Source organism: Onychomys torridus, chromosome 7 (genome assembly GCF_903995425.1).
Source record: "Onychomys torridus chromosome 7, mOncTor1.1, whole genome shotgun sequence".
NCBI classification, from domain to species: Eukaryota; Metazoa; Chordata; class Mammalia; order Rodentia; family Cricetidae; genus Onychomys; species Onychomys torridus.
Genome location: NC_050449.1, coordinates 2,281,137 through 2,302,467, shown reverse-complemented (window position 1 = coordinate 2,302,467; position 21,331 = coordinate 2,281,137). Strand labels below are relative to the sequence as shown.

Below are 21,331 nucleotides of genomic sequence, written 5' to 3'. Positions count from 1 at the left end.
CTGTTGGAATGTGCTTCTGGGTAGAAAATTAGAAACTTTTGAAATTAAGGAGCTATCCCTGCATGGGCTCTGCTTCCTAGTTCCCTCCTCACTTTCTGGCACCAGACTGGGTGATATCAGCTTACCTTTGTTTTAGTGCCATTAATAATCACCATATAGTTTCAATTGCTAATTTTGTCTGTAACAGTTTCATTTTTTTAAAAAAGTTGTTCTCCACCTCCCTGACAAGATACAACAAAAAAGCAGCCTGGTGACAGTGTAATTCCAATTAAAACCACTAAAGAAATTAGTATTTGGGACTAGGAAAAATAATTATTATAACTAAGTCATCATTTCTACAAAAGAATAAACTTGTGTGTGTGTGTGTGTGTGTGTGTGTGTGTGTGTGTGTGTGTGTGGTTGTATATGTGCACTTTTGTGCAGGTGCCCTTAGAGGCCAGAAGAGAACATCAAATCCCCTGGAGCTGGAGTTACAAATGATTGTGAGCCACCTGATGTGGGTGCTGGGCTTGAACCCAGGTCTCCTCCAGGAGCAGCACACTCTTACTGTTGAGCCATCTCTACAACCTGTCAATTTGCTTTTCTTAATATCATCAGTATAACTTATTCCATTTTAAACTTTCCTTATATATAAAATAAACCTGAGTGTACTGTATTGTGGCTTCTTCATATTTGTCTTTTATAGTATAGTGTTTTCAAACATTTAACTACCACAAATGAGTTAATATTATTCTATGTATAGGATTCAATACAACTTTTTTTCTTCATCATAAAATTTATAATCCTTCAAACTTTATTATTTCCACATTTACTTTTTATGAGCATCAGAGTATGAAGCATAGATTTGTAGAAAGTAAAATAGACTTATCTCGATGTTTATTTAAGCCTGTAATCAGAGTTGTTTAAATTGTAAGGTAAGGAGTCAGAGATGGCTCTGTTGTCCTTGCCAATCTGTGTTAACCTATAGAAGGAAGCTCTCATCTACTAACTAGAAAGAAGCACAGCAACAGGGGCTTCCTGCTCCACCCCATCTCCTCCTGCTCATCCTTGACCATGGGAAGCACATTAATCCATCTAATTTGGGAGTTTGCAATATATTACATTTAAATGGTTTGGCCTTTTCCTCAGCCCTTTTCAGAGTGGCATAGTCTTAAGAACGTGTGTTGCCTCCTTCCCAATGAAGCAATATTACTCCAATAGACTCACTGACTCTCACTGACTGCAGTCGTAAGGGTATGCCGTTCTGGGCAAAAACCCTAGTTTTAGCAAAAGGTATTTGAAATATTATTTGTTAACTGATTTCATCACTCATAAAGCAGATGTTTTTACTTCTGTTTTCATCTAAATAGAGCGTGGAGTTATAGTTGGCTAAGAATTCGGTAAAAAGGAGATCATAATGATAGAAGGGACTGTCTCCTTTGTAAATTTGTCATGTAGATAGAACTACAACCTGACAGTGGATAAACAGCAGCTAAAGGTCCCTAATTGAACTAATTGTTTTTTTAGATTTCTGTGGTGTGTGTGTGTGTGTGTGTGTGTGTGTGTGTGTGTGTTTAAGTATGCCACATGTGCAATGGTGCTCATGGAGATCAGAAGAGGGCATCCCAGGATGCTGGAAAACGTACCTGGATCAACTCTTGAGCCACCACTTTAGTACCACAGGACTATTTTTTAGTCTTGAGTTTGACCAGAAATGAATTCAAGCTAAGTGATGCAAAATCCTTCTGCTTTCTTTCCTTCCTTCCCTCCATCCTTCCCTTCTTCCACACTTCCCGCTTACTTTCTTTCTACTCTTTTGTCTCACTGGTGGTGGGTTATAGTCTGGGATCATGAATGTTTTGTTAATTTCTGAATCAGGTTTAAAAATAAAGTTGAGATAATGATTAAGGTTCCATTCTGTTCTAATAGAAACAAGAACTTAAAATACTTTTGAGTCTTTGATGCAGTTTAATACTTCTCATATCCATAATAATGTGTCTTAAATTCTTTCAAAGGCAAGCATGACTCCTTTCATGTCATTCTTTAAGTCAAGTGAGAAAAAACATCTACCTGCTATCAATTCCCTAACAGTGCAATGCTGGGTCACAGGATTATTAGTGATTCAAAGTCAAATGATATTTTTGCTTTTGAAAATTAATTCTGGTGGTACAATGTTAAGAAAATCTTCTGATATTCAAATAGATGTGAAGAGAAGTAGGTAAATCTCTCAGGTGTCTGCTTCCATACAGGTGTGTCTATGACAGTGAGAAGAATGGGAAAGAGGAGTATGTTGGAGAATAGAAGCATTTATAATAAACTAAAGATACATTTTTTAATACTAGAGCCATCACATTGAAAATCAGTTAAATATTGAGGTCACTTTTCGAAGACAAACTAATTGGGAGGATTCATAATATATCAACATACAAATGATTTATAGACTATGAAATTGATTAGTTTCATGTAGGAAGACACTGTAGAAAATGAGATTAATTGATAAATCTTTATTATAAGCATAAAGTATATACAAAGCATTATTTTAGATTTTTATCAACTCAGCATAATGAAACTAGAACAAACAGTCTCATCATTCATGACTTTACATAGCCCTGGGTTAGTTTAAATCATGCGTGGCATTTTTCATGAGGTTGAAAGATAGAAATGGAGCAGTGTCTATGCTGTTCTTTAACAAGGGACATGAGCCACTTTACAGAGTAGCTTGCTGCTACTCATCTGGTTGATTTGGGGGACCATGAGACTCACAGCTTTTTCATATACCGCAGATTTTTTTCCTGGAGTTTCTATTTCTATGCCAAATTCATAGTTATCTTCTGGGTCTGAACAAATTTCTAAATGGTCTTACTAAATAAAAAACACAGCCAGATACATGGGGGAAAGTCTAGGAGAGATCAGAGGGCAAGAGAGAAAGCCACTAGCTAACATTACTTCACCAACTATGCAGCTTTCAAATGTGAGTTACTTCCTTTTCTATCCACATCTATATGCCTTGCTGTTCTGCCATCTGATTTGCTCTCCCTGTTCGGGTACATCACTTCCTCTTCCTACCCAGCTCTGTCACTTCCTGTCTATCTGTACACACCTCCAGACCTCTATGTTAATTAGTGTTGGAATTTAAGGTGTGTACCACCACACCCGGTTCTGTTTCCAGTGTGGCCTTGAACACACAGAGATCCTGCCTGCCAAGTGATAGGTTTAAGGTTATGTGCTACCATTGCCTGACTACTGTGGTGTGGCTGGCTTTTTCCTCTGATCTCCAGGCAAGCTTTATTTTTAAAGCACAAACATAATATCACCACATCTGGGTGAGGTCAGTGCTCCTTTTATTGTTCTAGAAGTCCTGACCAACAATTAACACCTTAAAAGCAGTTGGGAACCCATGAATCTAATGATCTGTTTCTAATATTTTGGTGTTAGGATTAAACAGGTTGAGCTGCAGTCATAAAAAGACATTTAAATTCTTACCTATAAATTTTCATGTAGTCTAATCTCCAGTATATTTAGTGCTTTAGATCTATCTACCTTTCTTTCTTTCTTTCTTTCTTTCTTTCTTTCTTTCTTTCTTTCTTTCTTTCTTTCTTTCTTCCTTCCTTCCTTCCTTCCTTCCTTCCTTCATTTATTTATTTATTTATTTATACCAGAAATATATATCTTCCATTCCTAAACTGGTGGTAATTGGTTTCCATTTCATAAGAATTTTCTTCACACCATTCCCATTTCATGTGCTATGGGAGATGCTGTGCCTATAGACAGAAACTCTGTGAGTTCAAGGCCAGCCTGGGTACAGAGTGAGTTCCAGGAAAGGTTCCAAAGCTACACAGAGAAACCCTGTCTCCAAACACCCCCCCTCCCAGGAAAAAAAGAAAAGAAAAGGTAGATCCCTTATGGAGATTTGTTCTTGTGAGAAGATATGGACAAATAAATGGCAAAGACAAGCTATGTTGGAGATGCTGAGGAAGTCAAGCAAAGCAAATGTATAGAAGCAAGAATGCAATGACCACCAGAGCTTCATTCAGCAGTGCTCAGGAGATGCTTTTGATAGGTGCAGATTAAACACAGACTGAAGTTTTAGAAAGACCATTTAGAATTTAGAATTGTTAGAGGGCATTTCTGGAGAGAGAGCACAGTTCTGGTAAGGTTTAAGGCACAATGGTGACCAGGGGTGACTCCTACAACTTCAAACCATGGCTACATAGAACTTGTATCCCCCAAGAGGCACAAGCTAACATTTAATGCATAGACAATGACCAAAGAGTATACATAAAGATACTTAGGCATTTCATAAAGCAAATAATAAGCGCTGATTTTATTTTTGGCTCAATGAAATGAAAATAATGATGCAACCTTCCCAAGATTGGGCAAAGTAGAGATAGGTAGGCTTTGTCACGTCCTGCTGCTGAAGAACACAAATTTGCCATGTTTTGCACAATATTTTGTGTTCAAAAATTACTCTTATGTAGACAAATTTCTAAATGGTCTTATTAAATAAGAAACACAGAGCCAAATATAGGGGTGAAAGTCTTAGAGATCAGGGAAATAATGAGAGCCGCCAGCTAGCCTTAACTCACCATGCTGCTATAGCTTCCCAAGAGGGCTACTTCCTGTCTACCCAGGCTTTTATTGCCTTGCTGTTGTGCCTTCTCATTGGCTCTTAGCTCAGCTACTTCACTTCACTGTATAGACCTCCAGGTCTCTATGATTGGTACTGGGATTAAAGGCATGTGTCACCAAGCTTGGCTGTTCCCTAGTGTGTCCATGAACACACAGAGACTCTGCCTGCCATGTGATTAGATTAAGGGTGTGTGCTACCACTGCCTGACTTTTGTGTTTACTTAAAATGGCTTGCTATTCTATTTGATCTCCAGGCAAACTTATTAACATACAAAATATCACCACATTTCAGCACAAATAAAATATCATCACACCTTTAATGTTTTTAATCCTATAATTTCTGTTTTGAAAGTTTTTCCCAATAATACTACAGACGGAAATTCAAATGTATGTGTATGAGGACATTTTTATTACAAAAATACTTAAGAAAACAAATTTATACATAACTTAAATTTGTAAAGCATATCCTAACAAACCAATTAAAAGGAATGCTAGGCAGCCACTAGACATGGAAACCATGTATGACAGAGGTAAGCAGTGGAGGTCATTCTCCCTCATCTTGTTTCTATTGGACTATGACTCTTAGCTTTCCTGTGTGTAGAAGACACTTTGTTTCTCAACTCTATTGTAGATAAGATCTGCTCTGTGAGTAAATTCCAATTATTAGTTTATAAGTGTAAGTGGTTCCTACACTACCAAAAGGTCATGTCCAGGTGCTCTTTGATTTGTTCATCTTTCACTGATTTTATAGAGATTGTGAATGTGAAATTTAATAAAATGAAGTAAAAGGTGTAAGATTTGGAAAGAAGACACTAGTCTAGAGTTTTCATGTCCCCCTCTCAAGAAAATCCTGTGGAAAATTATCTAGATTTATGATATTCTATAAAAACATCTAATTTAAAGTTTTTATGTATTTAAGAATCCAGAAGTCTTTGTATTTTCTTTTCTTCTCACCCACAGCAATACTTGGTTGGGAACTGTGCAGGAAAACAAAAACAAACAAAACTTATTTTAAAATTATGACAAAATAAAATAGTATAGGGATATTCTTCTTTAAATATTTGAAAAGTTTATAAAAATATAAATATAAATCTCCTGATAAAAATTAAAAGGGAAATGTAACAATGAATTAGTAAAGCACAGCCCTATACAGTCAAATCCCACTGAAACATCTTAGCAACTATGAAAACCCTGTAAGGTCATAGGCAAGGAAATATTGCATTGCCATTATTAAAGGTAATAACAAAAAATAACAGAAAAATTGAATAAAATTGGATTTTTTACAAATATTTTTTCAAAAACTTTGGCAGTGGTTGTTTTCTTATTATTTTTTAAAATATGACTCATATTTGTTTTATAATGAGCATGATTTACTCTTATAAAAAGAGAAAAGAGCATTGTCTCTCTCTGGATTTATTTGTTCACCAGTCCACTTGTGATTCTATTTTTAGTCCTGATGTTTGTGGAGTCAGTAGACTGAGAGCTTGGCTCTGAACTTCTTGATGGAAAATTAGTTCCTTAAAGAACAATTTTTTTGTTATACTCCTTTCACTTCCCTTGAAAAGGTAGAGAGGAGCATGCATAGACCTTTACTGTACTCAATTTAAGATTTAACTAGAATGGTCTCTGAAGTTAGAAATATATTGACAGAAAGGATATGGACTTTTGATAACCCTCAGAGGGAGGGTGGTTAGTAGACACTGTCTATCTCAGCATAGTTCTGACAATGCCTTCTCAGTCTACATGGTGACTCAGACTGTCCTCATCTCAAACATAAAGTATGTAGCTCAACAAACCAGTTTATTTACAAGAAATAATTCATGTACATAGCTTCCAATTACAGAATGGTGTGTGTGTGTCCATCAAAACCAAATATTTCCCTTCACTGATTGAGTTCCGTAGAGAAAATGTTAATTCTCAATAGGTTTCCATTTGGCTACTAGAAGACTAATAATTTCTCACTCAATAACTATACTGTAGCTGAAAACAAATAAAATCAAAGTTTATTTTTTCATTAAGGAAATGCTTCAGTAAGAGGAAGCTGGTGTGTCACCATTACTTTTCATCCTAGCCAGATTTTCTGTACCAACTGCAAAAGGGTTCGCAAATTCACTCCCCACAAACATTTACCTGCATGTGTGTCACCTGTGTTAATTCCCAGGGAAGAGGTAGAAATACCGTGTCATGGATACTCTCTCAATGGTGGGCATCTGGGTGAGTTCACCTGGGTCCTCAAATGAATGTTGAACCTGCAGTGATGAAGAAAGTCCTTAGAAATCTCCTAAGAAGGGAACTTCTTTTGCTGCTATTCACAGCAAAAGGGAAAAAAGATTCTCATCATGTACATTAAGGTTGTGACTGTGTAGTGTATCAGAAGGAATATTTAGCTTTTTCTTGGATACTGTGCAGACAGAATGACTTAGTACTTTATGAAAAGTGATGAATCAAGCTGTACAAAAAGGAAGGCTTTGGAAAACAAATACTGTTTGTATGTGGTATTCTAAAAAATTATTCATTAAATAAATTGGGGTATAATAAGTAGCTTCAAGATAAAACCATTTATGGCTCTTGGCATGTGACTTTTCACAGTTGTCAAGGACATAAAAGATTAAAACAAATCCATACTTTTCGAAAAATTTCCTCCAAATGATAACGCCAACAATACTTCTTGAAGCAGTCGATGAGTTTGGAGATGAAGAGAGAGCCATTTTTGCCCACCTTCCAAGAAATATTATCTGCAAATAGAATTGTGGGAATGATGAAAGATGAAGTACTCCTGACACCACAGTTTAGGAATGAAGTATTCTTGGGTGATTCACAGAAGACAGGAGGCCACAGCTGAGTAAAGCTGAGACCTTGGGGTCCCATAAAAGATGCAGAGGAAACCTGTATAGATCCTCATCATAAAACCACATGGGTTTTTTTTAATAGGCAAGGCCAAATGAACAGCCTTCAGCAAGCAAATCCTGTAAAAGAGCAGATTCCTTCCAGCACCAACTTCATGATAAACAAAAACTCCCGTCTCATACCAGTCCTCACTTCCCTGCCTCTTCACCCCATTTGCCTCCTGCTAAAATTTTTTGCACTTATTTTCACATTGAGCAATCTCCTTAGGAAGACCTTTGCTCTGTTACTTGATCTAAGCTTCTGTTCTTAAAGCAGAGTGGCAGTTCTCCATCTGCCACTTAACCAGCATTCAGCTGCCTCTTTCCTTTATTGTGCTCAAACCTTGTCTTCAGCAGCTCCATTCCACATGATTCTGCTCACTCCTGTCTGGCTTCTCCCTCCTAGATCTTCCACAAATACTACAAAACAGAACTGCATCCTGTCACCCGGGATTTCCAAATCCCCAAATCAACCTCACTTATCTGGCCTCACCTGCACCTGGTCCATCACTCCCATTAGAAATTATCATCTCTGACATAGCCTTACTGATAGCTCTGGATCCATTCTTCCTGTCTTCCTCTTGGAGATCTGATGAGTCAAGCACACTGGCTAGCCTTCCCATCTTTAGCCTTTATTTCTAAGAGGCTGTTCATCCTCACTCCAAGACTTTTCTAACTATTTTCACTTTCCTGTTGTGTTTATTCATCTTTAGGGTTGTAAAATATTTTTTGACAACTTAAAATCTCCAAACTTGATCTTTCTGGCAGATGTCTTCTGTGAAATACACGAAAGTGTAACTCTTCATTGATAGTTTTACCCCAAGCTATGCCATGACCATCTCAAACTTGCAGAATCAATTTTTCTTCTTTAAAGCAATCACATTAGTCAACATTTTAATTTGTAAAGTATCAGAAAATATTTGTAGTATATCCTTTCATATAGGTTTCTGCTAAATATAATTCAGCATGCTATGAAACAGGATAGTATACTATTTATAAAAAAATATCCTTTTAAATAAATTTACCATAATCATCCTCTTGTATACTGTAATCTCCATATTCCCCATCTTTCCCCAATCAAATCAACTAAACTAATAAGTCATATTGATTGCATTACTAATTATTGGAGCCATTGACTTGTTCATCCCACCTTATAATCATCATCTTTGGGTCGCTTTCTGTAATTGCGTCTAACCTGCCTTGCTGCATTCATTCTCACTGTACTGCATTCATTCATTTCAGAGTTATATCTGCATCATCTCATTGTTTAAACCTTACTAAAGTTATTACCACAAAAGTTCATCTAAAGCCTCCCCTTATCTGACTCCTGCCTCTGTCTCCAGCCTCTTTCTAGATTCTGTGTTGATGAAACCTTGTCTTTTCTGCCAAGCTTTTCTTAGGTCCTCCATAGACTCTATTTATACCATGTAGAATATCCTCTCTCTTTTGATGTATATAACTTCTTTATCCTGTGAGCTAAATATCCCTTTATAGCATCTAATGCAAGGGACTATCACTGTTTCTGTTACAATGTACTCATGTTTTCCCTCACAGTTAATATCTACCCCACAAGCTTGTATTAGTTCAAAGTCAGTGTCCACATGTGTTTTCATTATGGAACATGTGCTTTTTATTAGCCCAATTTTAGCACAATGTTTTGAATACACAATCTTAACAAAATAACTTTGTGTACTAGACTTTATTTCCACCACTAAATAATCTTCCAGTGTTCTTTTTAGATCATATAAAAGTTTTAGTTCCTTTTGTCAGTTAAAAGGATAGCATTTTTCTGTCAAATAAAATCTCATTAGAATTGCAATACATAAAACAAATAAAAGTGTGCCTTATATTTTGTGGTGGCCACTGTTTGTGCAGCCTTTATTCTTTAGTTTGCACTTGGAGAGTCTGCTAATCTCTCAGCTCACATATGGCCATGTATCAGCAGCAGATACATCACCATGTTTATTAGAAAGGTCACATGTCCAAGCTCATTGCAGACATCTGCATATCAACATCTCCATATAATTCCTACACTCATTAGACCTTATAATCACAGAATGTGAATGCAAAGGGACCATGATTTGTGCAAACTTATTGTCTAAAGGTGCCTTGCTCTTTAAATCCTTAATAGAACCCTATTATAGACTCCTTAAAAAATGATGTTCAGCTACACTGACTATCAGCTACTGGGAATGATCTATTTCTGGGCTGTATTTATTATAGTTTCCTTGTCCCAGGGAAGGCATTGGTCATTTGCTGAGCATGTTAATGTGAAGGAAGACACTTCAGAGTTAACTAATTTCCCAAAATTACATTAAAATAATAGGCTACAAGGTACCATAGTGTTTGCTGTGGACCTAGCCATTTTTATTGATTCAGTTTGGGGAAATCACAGAGAATGTTATGGATTGATGTGTCACTGATATATTTTAAAAGTAAGTCAAAATGAAATATCATTCACTTTTTTTATAGTTACAATATCTGAATCTTGGATTCCACAAAACAACCTGTTTATACTGAAAGTTTCTAAGCAAATCTAATTATGATAATCCAAATACTTTTAATCTCTTCACCATTGAAAACTTTCCAATAATTAGACATAGAACATTTACTGAAAGTATATGAGCTCAGCCAAGCATACTGTATAAAAATACTACTAACAGATTCAGAACATCTGAGTTCACTTACGTGGGGTAGAAGATTTGAAAGCAATGAAGTCTTTCTCCACGTGTGCCTTTGTTATGTTCCTGTTCCATTTACAACTCAGCACACACTCCTCATCTGTATCAGCAGTGGCTATCCCTTTCCTCGTGGATACCCAAACAATTCCATTATGTCCTAGGAGAGAATGCACATCTTAAACACACACACACACACACACACACACACACACACACACACACACACACACACACACACACACACTCCACTGAGATAAAGTCTATTTGCTGCCATTATACTCTCATTTGGTACATTACATGATGACTTTATTGAAAATGTGAATATCTATGTGCACATGTTGCATGTAGGGGTATATGTACACACATGAGTGCAAGTTATCCATGCCAATGTGCACACTCAGAGGCCAAAAAGAATGATGTCAGTCATTTTGTTTTACCACTCTTCAACTTATTCTCTTGGCAGTGTTTTTCACTGAACCTGCGCTAACCTGGTAGCTCACAAGCATCAGTAATCTGCCTGTCTCTACCTTCTATGGTCCTTGGGTTATGTGAATACATGCTATGCCTTATAGTGATATTTTATTTGTATTGAAATGTGATTTTATTTCTATGTCAATAAAGTTGCCTTGAGGTCAGAGCAAGCCAGAGCAGAAGCTGAGCTGTAGTGGGGCATGCCTTTAATCCCAGCACTTGGGAGGCAGAGCTAGGCGGATCTCTGTGTGTTCAAGGACACAGCCAGCATAGCAGACACATGCCTTTAATCTCAATACCAACCATAGAAGACCTGGAGGTCTGTACAAACAGGCAGTGACAAGGAGGTCATGTGGCTGGGTTTACAACCAATGAGAAAACAGAACAGAAAGTCTTTAAATAGACAGGACGCACAGAAGTAGGTCTCTGGTGGAGAGGAAGAACAGCAGAAGCAGTGAAGGGTAAGGTTTTCCGCTCTTGCTCTGACCTTGTGGTTTTTAACTCTGCAATTGGTTCTGTGTTTCTTATTTAACAAGCCGGTTACATCTACAATGCCTGACTTTCCACATGGATTCTTAGGATTGGTTCTTGCACAGTGAGCATTCTTACTCACTGAGCCATCTCCCCAGCCCCCAAAATATCTTACTATTAGAGAACTCCTACTGACCAACAACAATACAATATCCATCATATCTGGAACAATAATGCTGACAAATGACTGAGATGTTTCTTACTATTCCAGGCTAGCTGTCATTACTTTGAAACATAGCACATAAGGTAGTTCTGAATACACACCATCAACACTAATATATCCCCCTTATTTATCTTCTAGAACATGCCAGACTCATAGAAGAAACTATGGAACCATAACCCAGAGCCCAACTCAGACTCACTGCCCCTGCAGGCCTGCATGATGAGGATCTTGGGTTTGTTTCTCAGACTCCTGCAGTTAGAGTTGTTGAAAATTGTGAAGATGGTGTCGTCATGAAGAACATCTGGTTCTCTGTTTCTGTGCTTCACCCCACAGATTCCTTCCAGGATGCCATGGGACATGAACACCAGGAATGTGCTGTCAGAGGTCTGGTGCTCCGGACGGCCAGCAAACTGCCTTAGTTCTGTCTCCATTTCCTGAAAAGACTCTAGAGTCATCTCAAACATATTCCTCACATAGAGTTTGTATCTGAATAACAGAGGAAGTTCACAAAAAAATGAATAACTTCTAGAATTCAGTGGTTTGTGCCAAGTAGGGTTGTAAAAGAAATAAAAATATATGCACAAGATATGAAAATTAGTGAAATTTTCTTTTTTAGATAGTTTATAGCCCTATGGAGTTAAAAGGATCTTGGATTTCTAAAGACTGTAAGAGATGGAATATAATCAAAGCCAACTCTATTGCAATTAAGTTTTGGGAAATTCTCATTAAAAGGAGAGGCAGACAGAAAAGCTTATGTTGATAAAAATTGAAAATATGAAATTTCTTGATACCAAACAATAATCAAATGTTATATCCTTTAACCAAATTCACCCTGATTGCTTTAGACAGAACTGAAACCACAAGAGCTTTTTAAACTCTCAAAAATTAGGCATTTTGTTCTGACATTGTTAATGTCATATGTGTTTATTCTTGCCTCCTTCAGACCAGCAGGTAATACAGACCCTCAGACTGGCACTTAAGAAAGACCCCTGTCTTGCTGAAATAATATTGCACAGGCATTATATGAATATTCTCTGAGATTATGCTTTGGAAACAGTAGAAACCTAGGAAATCATATCCTGGAGCATATCTAATTCCTGTACTCTGACATATTTGTTCTTGTTGCTACCAAAATGAAGCTGAAAATAGCTCAGGTAAGGTTGGTCTGCTCTCTGCTCACCGCTCACCTGAGCTGTAAGGTTTTCCTTTAGCACCACTGAATATCCAAGGTTTTGAAGTAGCTCTTGCATGTTCAAAATATCAACCTCAGCATCATCTCGATCAAAGAGGTAGTCAAACTTTTTGTTGCAGATGATGAGAGCCAAGCGTGTTCGGCCTTCCTTCTCCATCACTGGATATATCTGAGGTTAACAGACACAAAGTGATTTGACCAAGGGCTCTCCTCATGCCTCCAAAATCTAAACAAAGCTGACAAAAAATGATTATAGTGAACAGAATGTTGCTGATGGAGGTATGTTTGGTTGATGAAATGGTAAGATTTGAGACTGAAAGCTAGTGACATAGCTTGGAGTATGTGGTGGGGTGGATTTGAGGACATATTCTAAGATGAGATTTAAAAATGGGAAATCTAAGTTGAATATCACTTGATGAAGTCCAATGTCCTTCATCTGATCTGTAGGGATCCATTATAAGAAATAGAAAAAGTACACATAGTCTAACTGGGGTAACTCCAGTCCCCTGCTTCCAAAGCTCATCACCTCTTTTGCCTTTTCTGTCTTCATCTTATAGAATTGATCTTGAGGACAAAGTTGCAGTGTATCATGGGCTTCTGTGCTCTGGATTCCCGGAGGAGCTAAAAGAGAAAACAGAACCAAAGAATTGAAACAGACCCCAGTTAGGCACACATGCTGGCCACATGTTCATTGTTCTGTACTGAAAGGAGTACAACTTTTCATATGTAAAAGGACTGAAACCAAAGTCTTGATTTTTTCCTCCTTCTATTACTGACCCTGCCAATTTTGTATTTTTCTAGTATTTACGACTTTGGTTAAACTTTCAGATTCAACATATTAGAATCACATGAACTCAGGGATCTAAACTTTGTAAGGAAGTTTAGTTTCATTTAGTTTATTTATATTAGAAGTTGATATTTTGATTTTCTTCCCTTTTACTACCCTTTGGACCATACCAGTGACAGAAAGCCTATATCAGTCTAAGATTTTCTTTAATATCCTAGCTATTGTAAAATATGCACCCTCACTTCCAGACCATGTGGACAACATTTCATTCCTTTCCCCATTAAAATCACATGAATTCTTCCACGTTTTTATGCTTATTGCTTGTAAACTTATAAACAGAAAAAAAGTTTTATCTTTGTATTCCCAGAATCCAGCAGGAGACAAAGGAAAAAGTACTTCATTGCCAATGACTTGATTTCTTCAATTGCTTGAAAATAATTGCTCTTATTTCTTTGATTTCCCAAAGGATAGTGAGTCTTCTGGTCACTATAGGCAAGAAATCATCCATTTACCTGTGTGTCTATCTATCTGCATGTTTTCTCTCATACTTCAAGAGAAGGTACATCCTTTCTAAGGACATTGCCTCTCTTTATGACTTGAATTCTATACCTTTTCACTCACCTACAAGAATTTTACTGGAGTATTTATTTAGCATTTTGTGTTTTCCTCTCTTTCGCCTTTCCCCTCTCTCTTCTTGCTCTTTCATAGTGTGTTTGTCTCTACCAACAAATGTTAATTTTAACACAGAGAGAGATATAAAGGGGGAGTTGAAAGTATGAAAGGAATTTAATATATTCAAAGATGTTAAAATAGAACACAAAAATAAAAGATAGAAAGGTGTGGGAGAGGAAGGAAGTGTAGCTATGGAATAGATTGGAAAGAAGAACAGGGAAGAAAAAAACAAGTAGAAGGTGCGATGTGGAAGACTGAAAGTTCTCTTTAAACCTTTAGTTGTAGCCATCTTTTTTACATTTTAGCAAGAAGGCAGAATCATATTCTCAGTCAGAGACATCTATTCATTATCTCTTATTTTCTGTTTTTTTTTGCTGGTTCGTGATATGCAAGCTGAAATGTAACAAACAGCTTACACACAAAGCATTTGTTAATACTTGCACGTACTTGAAACACATTTCAGTGATGGGTGTTAACTTTCAGAGGTGACTGGGAAAAGCAGTGTGTCTATAATTTGACTGAATTTTCAGGGAACAACCACTCTTAATGAAAGCAAATTTGTGAAAAGCAACCCACACGGACACGCACACGCACACGCACACACACACGTCTATCACAACAGATTCCTTTTCCACCGAGAACAGTCTCTAGGCAGTACACCTCTGATTCTGAACATTACTTATTTCACTCTTAGTTTCCTATTTCACAGTCAGATCATAGTCTTCCATATGGGCATATGGCATCCAAGTTCATTCCTGTCTTGGGGCTTCCTGTTTTGCTTGACAGCTGTGCACAATTCCCTTTACATATTTAAGTTATATACTAGCATATCTTCTCAGTGGGGTAGACTTGGCTAAACATCTAAATGCATATCCTTCTTACATGATTATTGTATATCAGCATGCACTAAATTATAAACTCCCTGTTAAGGGAATTGTGATCTTGATCTATTTTTCTTACAGTTATGTAAACCAAATATTGACAACAGCAATTTGATATTTCATTTAATATAAGGCATAAGCATACAAAAATAAAAAATCACAAAGGTTTTATTCCTTAGTTTGTTAAGAACTTCTGAAAATAAATCATTCACCCAGCACTATCACTCTTCCTTCTAGACAAGTGCAATTCCTTAATAAACACCAGTTCATCAGTTTGGTGAAAACAAGGAATGTGTGACTTGTACCATGTTAGGTAATTTTATATATATAAATTTTAAAACACAGTATACGCACATGCTTAACCATATCTTATTTGTGCTAGTTTTTTTTTTTTTCTGAAATCTTTAGTGTTTTATAAATGTAAAGTTATTATTAGCATTGTTTTAAAATATGGCCTATCAGGACACATGTCAGTGATAGTGATGGACTTGCTGATGACCTTCTTGGTTGTGATCCTAGTCCTGTAACCAATAAAGGCTTTTAAAATCCACTTTATCACAAGTAGCATCTGCATGTATCTTGGGATTGACATTACCTGTCAGTATTGGATGTGATGCAGGGGCCACTCCAACATTGTCCTCCATTTCTTCATCTTCTTTTTCTTTTCTGAATTCTGAAGAGAAGTGGAGAACAAGTATTTGAGAGACTTTCTAGTGGTGGAGTTGGAGAAAAACCCAAACTTTCTAAGCCTCAGTGAAATGATCTCTGCTGTAGAGCAGGGAATCTGTGACCCCAACCCCCAGTGATAAGACCCCTTGAAACAAAGATTTGGGGCAGTTACCTGTCAGAGAGATAGTGGATATCTGCTCTGATAAAGTTTGTTTGTCATCTTTTCTGTCTTTAATTCCATTTTCAGAGTCTGGAGAAAAAGGAGTATCAATGCTCTGTTCCAAAGATATTTTCATGTTTATGTATGGTTTTTTTTTGTTTGTTTAAGTTCCATATGGTTATACAATGCATTTTGACCATGCTCATCCACCACTACTGTGAGTTCAAAATAGGAAAATATACTTTGCAAGTTAAGAATTCTATTTTGCAGTTAATGTAGCTAAAGAGTCAGTTAAGGTTTCAATTTGTAATTAGGAATAAGTTCCTGTTTCTTAGATCTGATGTAAGCTGCAAAAGATGTTTCCCAACCCACACTAAACTTGTGACTCCATTCACATGATGTATATCCTTACCTGTGCTCCTTCCCTTCCGCTGTATCTTTTTAACAAAATATAACAAAATGTAACAGCCAACTACAAAAAGGACTTCAAGAGACCAACAGGATGCTCTCTCAAATCTCGATAGGGTGAGAAAGCTGCTGGCCAGTCCCGGGTACACCTCAAAATACAGCTTGCTTTAACTGGACAGTTGTGGATTCGGTCTTTCCTTGCCCCAATTTCCAGGTTTAATCTTCTTTTCTCCACTGCTCATTTCCCCATTTCTTACTCATCCAGAGTCACTTCCACCTTTTACTTTTTTCTTGTTATAATGTTCGAGACTTGCTCATGGGTATATGACCACCCATTAGATCTGAACAACGACCAGTGGCCACATCCCTAGTGTCAAGTGACTCTCCCTCCCTCAGTAGCTATCTATTGTTGTCATTTCTAAGAATGAAAATGTACAAGGCTGAAGTCCCATCGGTTGTCACTGGAACATGAAAATTGACATCAATTGGTTTATGTGTTACTCTGAGGGCATGGAGGCAGTTACCTGCTGGAGAAGATGCTGTAGATATTTTCTGAGATTCATCATCCTCATCATCAGAATGAAATTCTGAAACAATAAGAACAGTAGATTTTGGAGGGATGTAACTAAATTCCTAGGCCCTCTCACAACACTGGTAAGTAAACCACCATGTTATTCTGTTACTCTCTGAAACATGGAGGTTCTGTCTGTTCTCCAAGTTTCATATTTGTTTACAAACACTCTAGCCTCTTCCAAATTAAAATGAAAAAAAAAATGAGACACATCCCTATGAAGCAAGATATTTTCTCTACTGTGATTATTATATAAACAAAGATTTAGTCAAAATCTGTAACCAAATTTCTCTATAATAGAATTTATTTTTCTAAGAAAAAGAATAGTTGACTGTATTAAACTTAGACTTCATACAACAAAAATAACACAGAAGAAAAAGTCAAGAATTTAAGATATACATTTTCTCTCTCAATTGCTAGGGTAGGCCCTGCAGACCAAGTACCAAGACCCTGTGGTAAGTATTTAATGGAGCACATAAACACCCCACTGCCCTTCAGTGATTGATGCTGTCCTGCCAAAACAGAAAGCCTGAAATGTGAAGGAGATAACTGCATGAACAAAATTTATAATGTTTATTGTTTTTAAAAATAAATTAATGTTCCACTAACCTTCAAATTCATTTTTTTGTTTTGTTTTTCTCAGTAGAAATTAAGGTGAAGACTTCTCTGGAATTAAGCCAGAGCTAAGAGAAAAAGTGTGGACTTCTCCCTTCTCCCATTCAACAGTCTATATCTAAGAATAAGTCTACATCTCTATATGTGACCAGAAGCTTAGAACACTATCACTGAATTCAACCTAACTCAATACTTTCTGAGCACCTGTCATCTGTCAGATGTTATTCTTATATAATCAATATAAATACTCATGAATAAAGTAACCAAAGAGACCTGCCTTATTAAGACCATGCTTTTAATAGTGAAACAAAGTAAAGGAAGGAATATGTAAATTTCATGGGGGTAATTAATGGGATAACTGTCCAACCCAAAGCAAAATATGTGGGAATAGAAAAGCAGTTGGAGTAAACTGGAACCTTTTAAATCTGTTAAACAAAAACACAAGCAATAGCTTGGGGGATGTGGGTAAGTTAGACTTCCCCTGAAAACAGGAGAAATAAACATAGAAGGCTCGTGGGCAGTAGAAAAAGAATAAGTCGATGGCATTTTGGTCAGAACTACTCACTTAGTCTCAGCTGCTTCCTGGAGTTGACAATGTGGCCTGCAAATATTTTGCCTACCATTTCTGTTTTCTCAAAGATATTCTCAGCCAGGTTCTCAGCGTTGTTCAGAAGGAAGCGTGCACCTTCCCCTATTCTGAGCAACTCATCTCCATTTAACACATTCTTCTCCACCAAGTCATCAAAAACCCCATCCAACACATTCTTGGCCAAACCCTTGATCTTGTAGATTGGATCTCTTTCATGTGTCCTCTTGCCTGTGAAAATATTAGCATTTAAGCATGACATTTAGATATCTGTTCCTACACTAGGAGCTTTCAGATTTTAATGTGCATAAGAATCATCTACATAGCCAAATAAACAGTACTCCCTGAATAGAATACTTAGAATTCTGCTTAATACATCAGGATGAGGTGTGTGTGTGTGTGTGTGTGTGTGTGTGTGTGTGTGTGTGTATGCTTAATTGTTTCTTTTATTTTTTGAGACTGACTTGAGTGACTTTTCTAGAAAGCACACAAATATGTATTTTGATCAACACTCTTCAAGTTTATACAGGAGGAAACTGAGGTCGAGAGAAGAGTAACAACTCCCTGAAGCAATTTAGCAGTAGATCTCTGATATCTGATATTTCTGTGTATCACTCATGGCCCTTCCACTTTTGCTCATGTTGGTTAATAACTTTAAAAGACATTATATTCCGTATATGCCATAGTAAACTGTGAACACTTTATAGCTATCCTGTCATTCACTCTATTTATGTTTCCAGGGCTGGTAGGCTTCTCTGTGTGGAGATGAAGAAGTCAAGCTAGCTGGCTTGCTTGCTGCGGAGAGCAGTTCAGATGCCTAGTAGAATGATGGAGGGCACGCAAGTTGTTCAATAGTACAGCTTCTCACCCTCACAACAGAACACTCACATAGTTGGAGAGAGCCTCAAGTCAGTGAATCAAAAGGCAAGCCTTAAGCCACAGGAAAATACTGAAATGATGGGTCTGAATTGGTAACATTTTCTTTTCTTTCCAGCAGTTGTAAAATACTAAATTGGAGGCTTTCAGTGTTTGCGTGCTCTGTCTGTAAACTGTGCTGCCATAGCCCCTTCACTCCCAGACTAAAACAACTCTGTTCCTACTAAGTCCCTCCACATCGTTATTCTTGCTATCTGAAAGCCATATGTAACTTTCTTAACAGAGCCATAAAACAAAGAAAGGACTCACCCGCCATGGCTCTGCAGGCTTCCTGGTTGTAAAAAGCAACGAAATCGAAAGCAATCTCACAAACAGTCTGCATTTCCTTTCCAGAAACATACCGATGATGCTGTCTCAGTGCGCGGGGGTGGGGTGGGGTGGAGGGGATTCCTTTCCTTTCTAGAAACATACCAATGATGCTGTCTCACTGGGAGATTCCAGTTGGCAAATTCTCTTGCTCTTTGTCCAGGTCAACCAGGGATCTGCTTTGATATGCAATGCTTCTCCTTGACACAACAATGTTTTCTGACTAAAAATGTATATTCACACACAAATACATTCTGAGTCCAGTCTGTTTTTTAGCATTGTTTCAAAGTGCAATGTGACTTCTGTTTTCTCAGTGTCACCATGGGCCTTTCCATAGATAAGAGACCACACAACAGTAGCACTTGCTCAACAAAGAATGTGCCAGTCTAGAAGGCTTCAGAGGGAAAGAGATTCTGATATCTGTCAAACCTTGATGTGGCTACCACCAATTCAAACCCAGTTAAGTAATCTTGTTTCTTCTCTCTGAGTCAGCATTTTTATTTGTCAATTTTGGATATTATTTATCTGGAGATAAAAGTGCACATTTTTATTTGTAAAATGCACAAGAGAGTCTTTCACTGTAACTTTAAAAAATTTATGGATAAATGATAGCAGTAAAAGTTAAATAATTGAAATATTTATAAAATGGAAAAGAATGCTACACTGCCGCTTTATTTTCATGATACCAAGGGCTACACTTTAGCTGCCTTCCTTGTGAATTTTTTTCCGTTCTTATAAAACACTTAATACAATTCTAATGCTGTTTCCTCTTTACATCAGCCACCTTATAGTAGCCTTCTTTGCCTTACTGACCTCAGGAGTTCATTGGTGTGGCAAACACATCACCTCCAACAAATCATGTGCAGTTCTAGGCCCTTTCTTTACAAAGCCTTGTGTACTTTTCCAGCTTGGACACCTGAACACCCATGCAGATTACCTGGTGCCAGAGAGAGAGAGAGAGAGAGAGAGAGAGAGAGAGAGAGCGAGCCAGCTTGCCCATTTCTTGGCAGACCAGGAAGCAGAGAAAAGGGAAGACAAACACTCAGATGGAACTCTCCTTTTCTCTTTTATAATTATTTTAGTACCTCTGAACAAAAGGAACCATATTCAGGCCAGCTCTCCTCCCTGTCCCACAGTCAATCCTCTCCAGAAATTCCGTCACAATCATCCCTGCCTCAAGGACAGCACAAGCCCCTCTTAATCCAATCAAATTGAGATTTGAAAAGCTACCTCAATGTCATGTCATACCATCATGTCAGAAGTCAATTAACTTGCTTTTTAAAACTTCATAGTGAATAACATATATTCTGATAAGTAAAGAATTACCAAGTTTAGTAGATTATAACTTCAAAATGTTTGTCAAATTATTAACATTCAAAATTCAATGACTAGCATAGTATAGAAAAGCTTAGAATGAAAATCACAGTCTCCAATTTGCCTTACTTCTGTATTTTAGATACAACTTCCTTAAGCTTTTTCTATTTTTTGAATGGTGTCATCCTTTCTTAAATTATTTTGTTTAACAGTTCACACAGAATGAATTGTAGCTATTTTCACCCCCTATTTTCCACACTTATCCCCTTCCTCTCCTGCTGGAGTCTTTCTCCACAAGTCCCCTCCTGTCATGTCCCCTTTCTATGAGTGTCCCATTGTGTTTTATTAGATTTTTTTTTTTACTGATCACAGATGGGAGGTTATTTAATGGAAGCTTAGCAGTGGTTACACCACTGAAGAAGTTGATAACCCCTCTTTAAAGAACCCTCAGCTGCCAAGAGTCCTTCAGGGAGGGCCTCTCCTACTCATGACAAAATGTTGATGGTTCCAATCATGAGCATGGAATAGCTATTATCTCAGTGAGTTTACATAAGACAGCCAAGGCTAAAGTGAGCTCATGTGTAGGAGTGGTTGTCTGTGTGTTACCCAGAAGCACAGCCCCTAGTGAGGCAGCAAGTAGCTGCTAGGTACCTGTCCCCCTGAGGCATGGCCGGACGAGGACCACCTTAAGACCTAGGATACATGTACAGGCTTGCTCTTCTCTTGGTTACCTCATGGTCTTGGATGCTGGTACTGCGTATCAAGGCAGAGCTCTCCTGAGAAACAAGTTGGACTGCGCCCCACCCCTCTAAGATTCTGAGATCCTCTCTTTTACTCTTGTTTTGAATTAAACCCCCAATAAATTCTTATAATCATTAAGCTATCTCAGTGGATT

The 21,331-nt window shown here is 37.4% G+C and overlaps 1 protein-coding gene across 1 annotated transcript; it reads right to left on the bottom strand.

The window, feature by feature from the left end:
- Positions 1–4,933: 4,933 nt before the first annotated feature.
- LOC118587256 (caspase-12-like) lies at positions 4,934–19,114 on the bottom strand. Its single transcript, XM_036193073.1, is given in 9 exon segments — positions 4,934–5,585; positions 6,739–6,857; positions 7,234–7,343; positions 10,182–10,331; positions 11,539–11,773; positions 12,527–12,658; positions 12,660–12,700; positions 17,860–18,111; positions 19,066–19,114. Coding segments are annotated over 8 exon segments (1,026 nt in total). The 5' UTR covers positions 19,073–19,114; the 3' UTR covers positions 4,934–5,585; positions 6,739–6,758.
- Between the last annotated feature and the right edge of the window lie 2,217 nt (positions 19,115–21,331).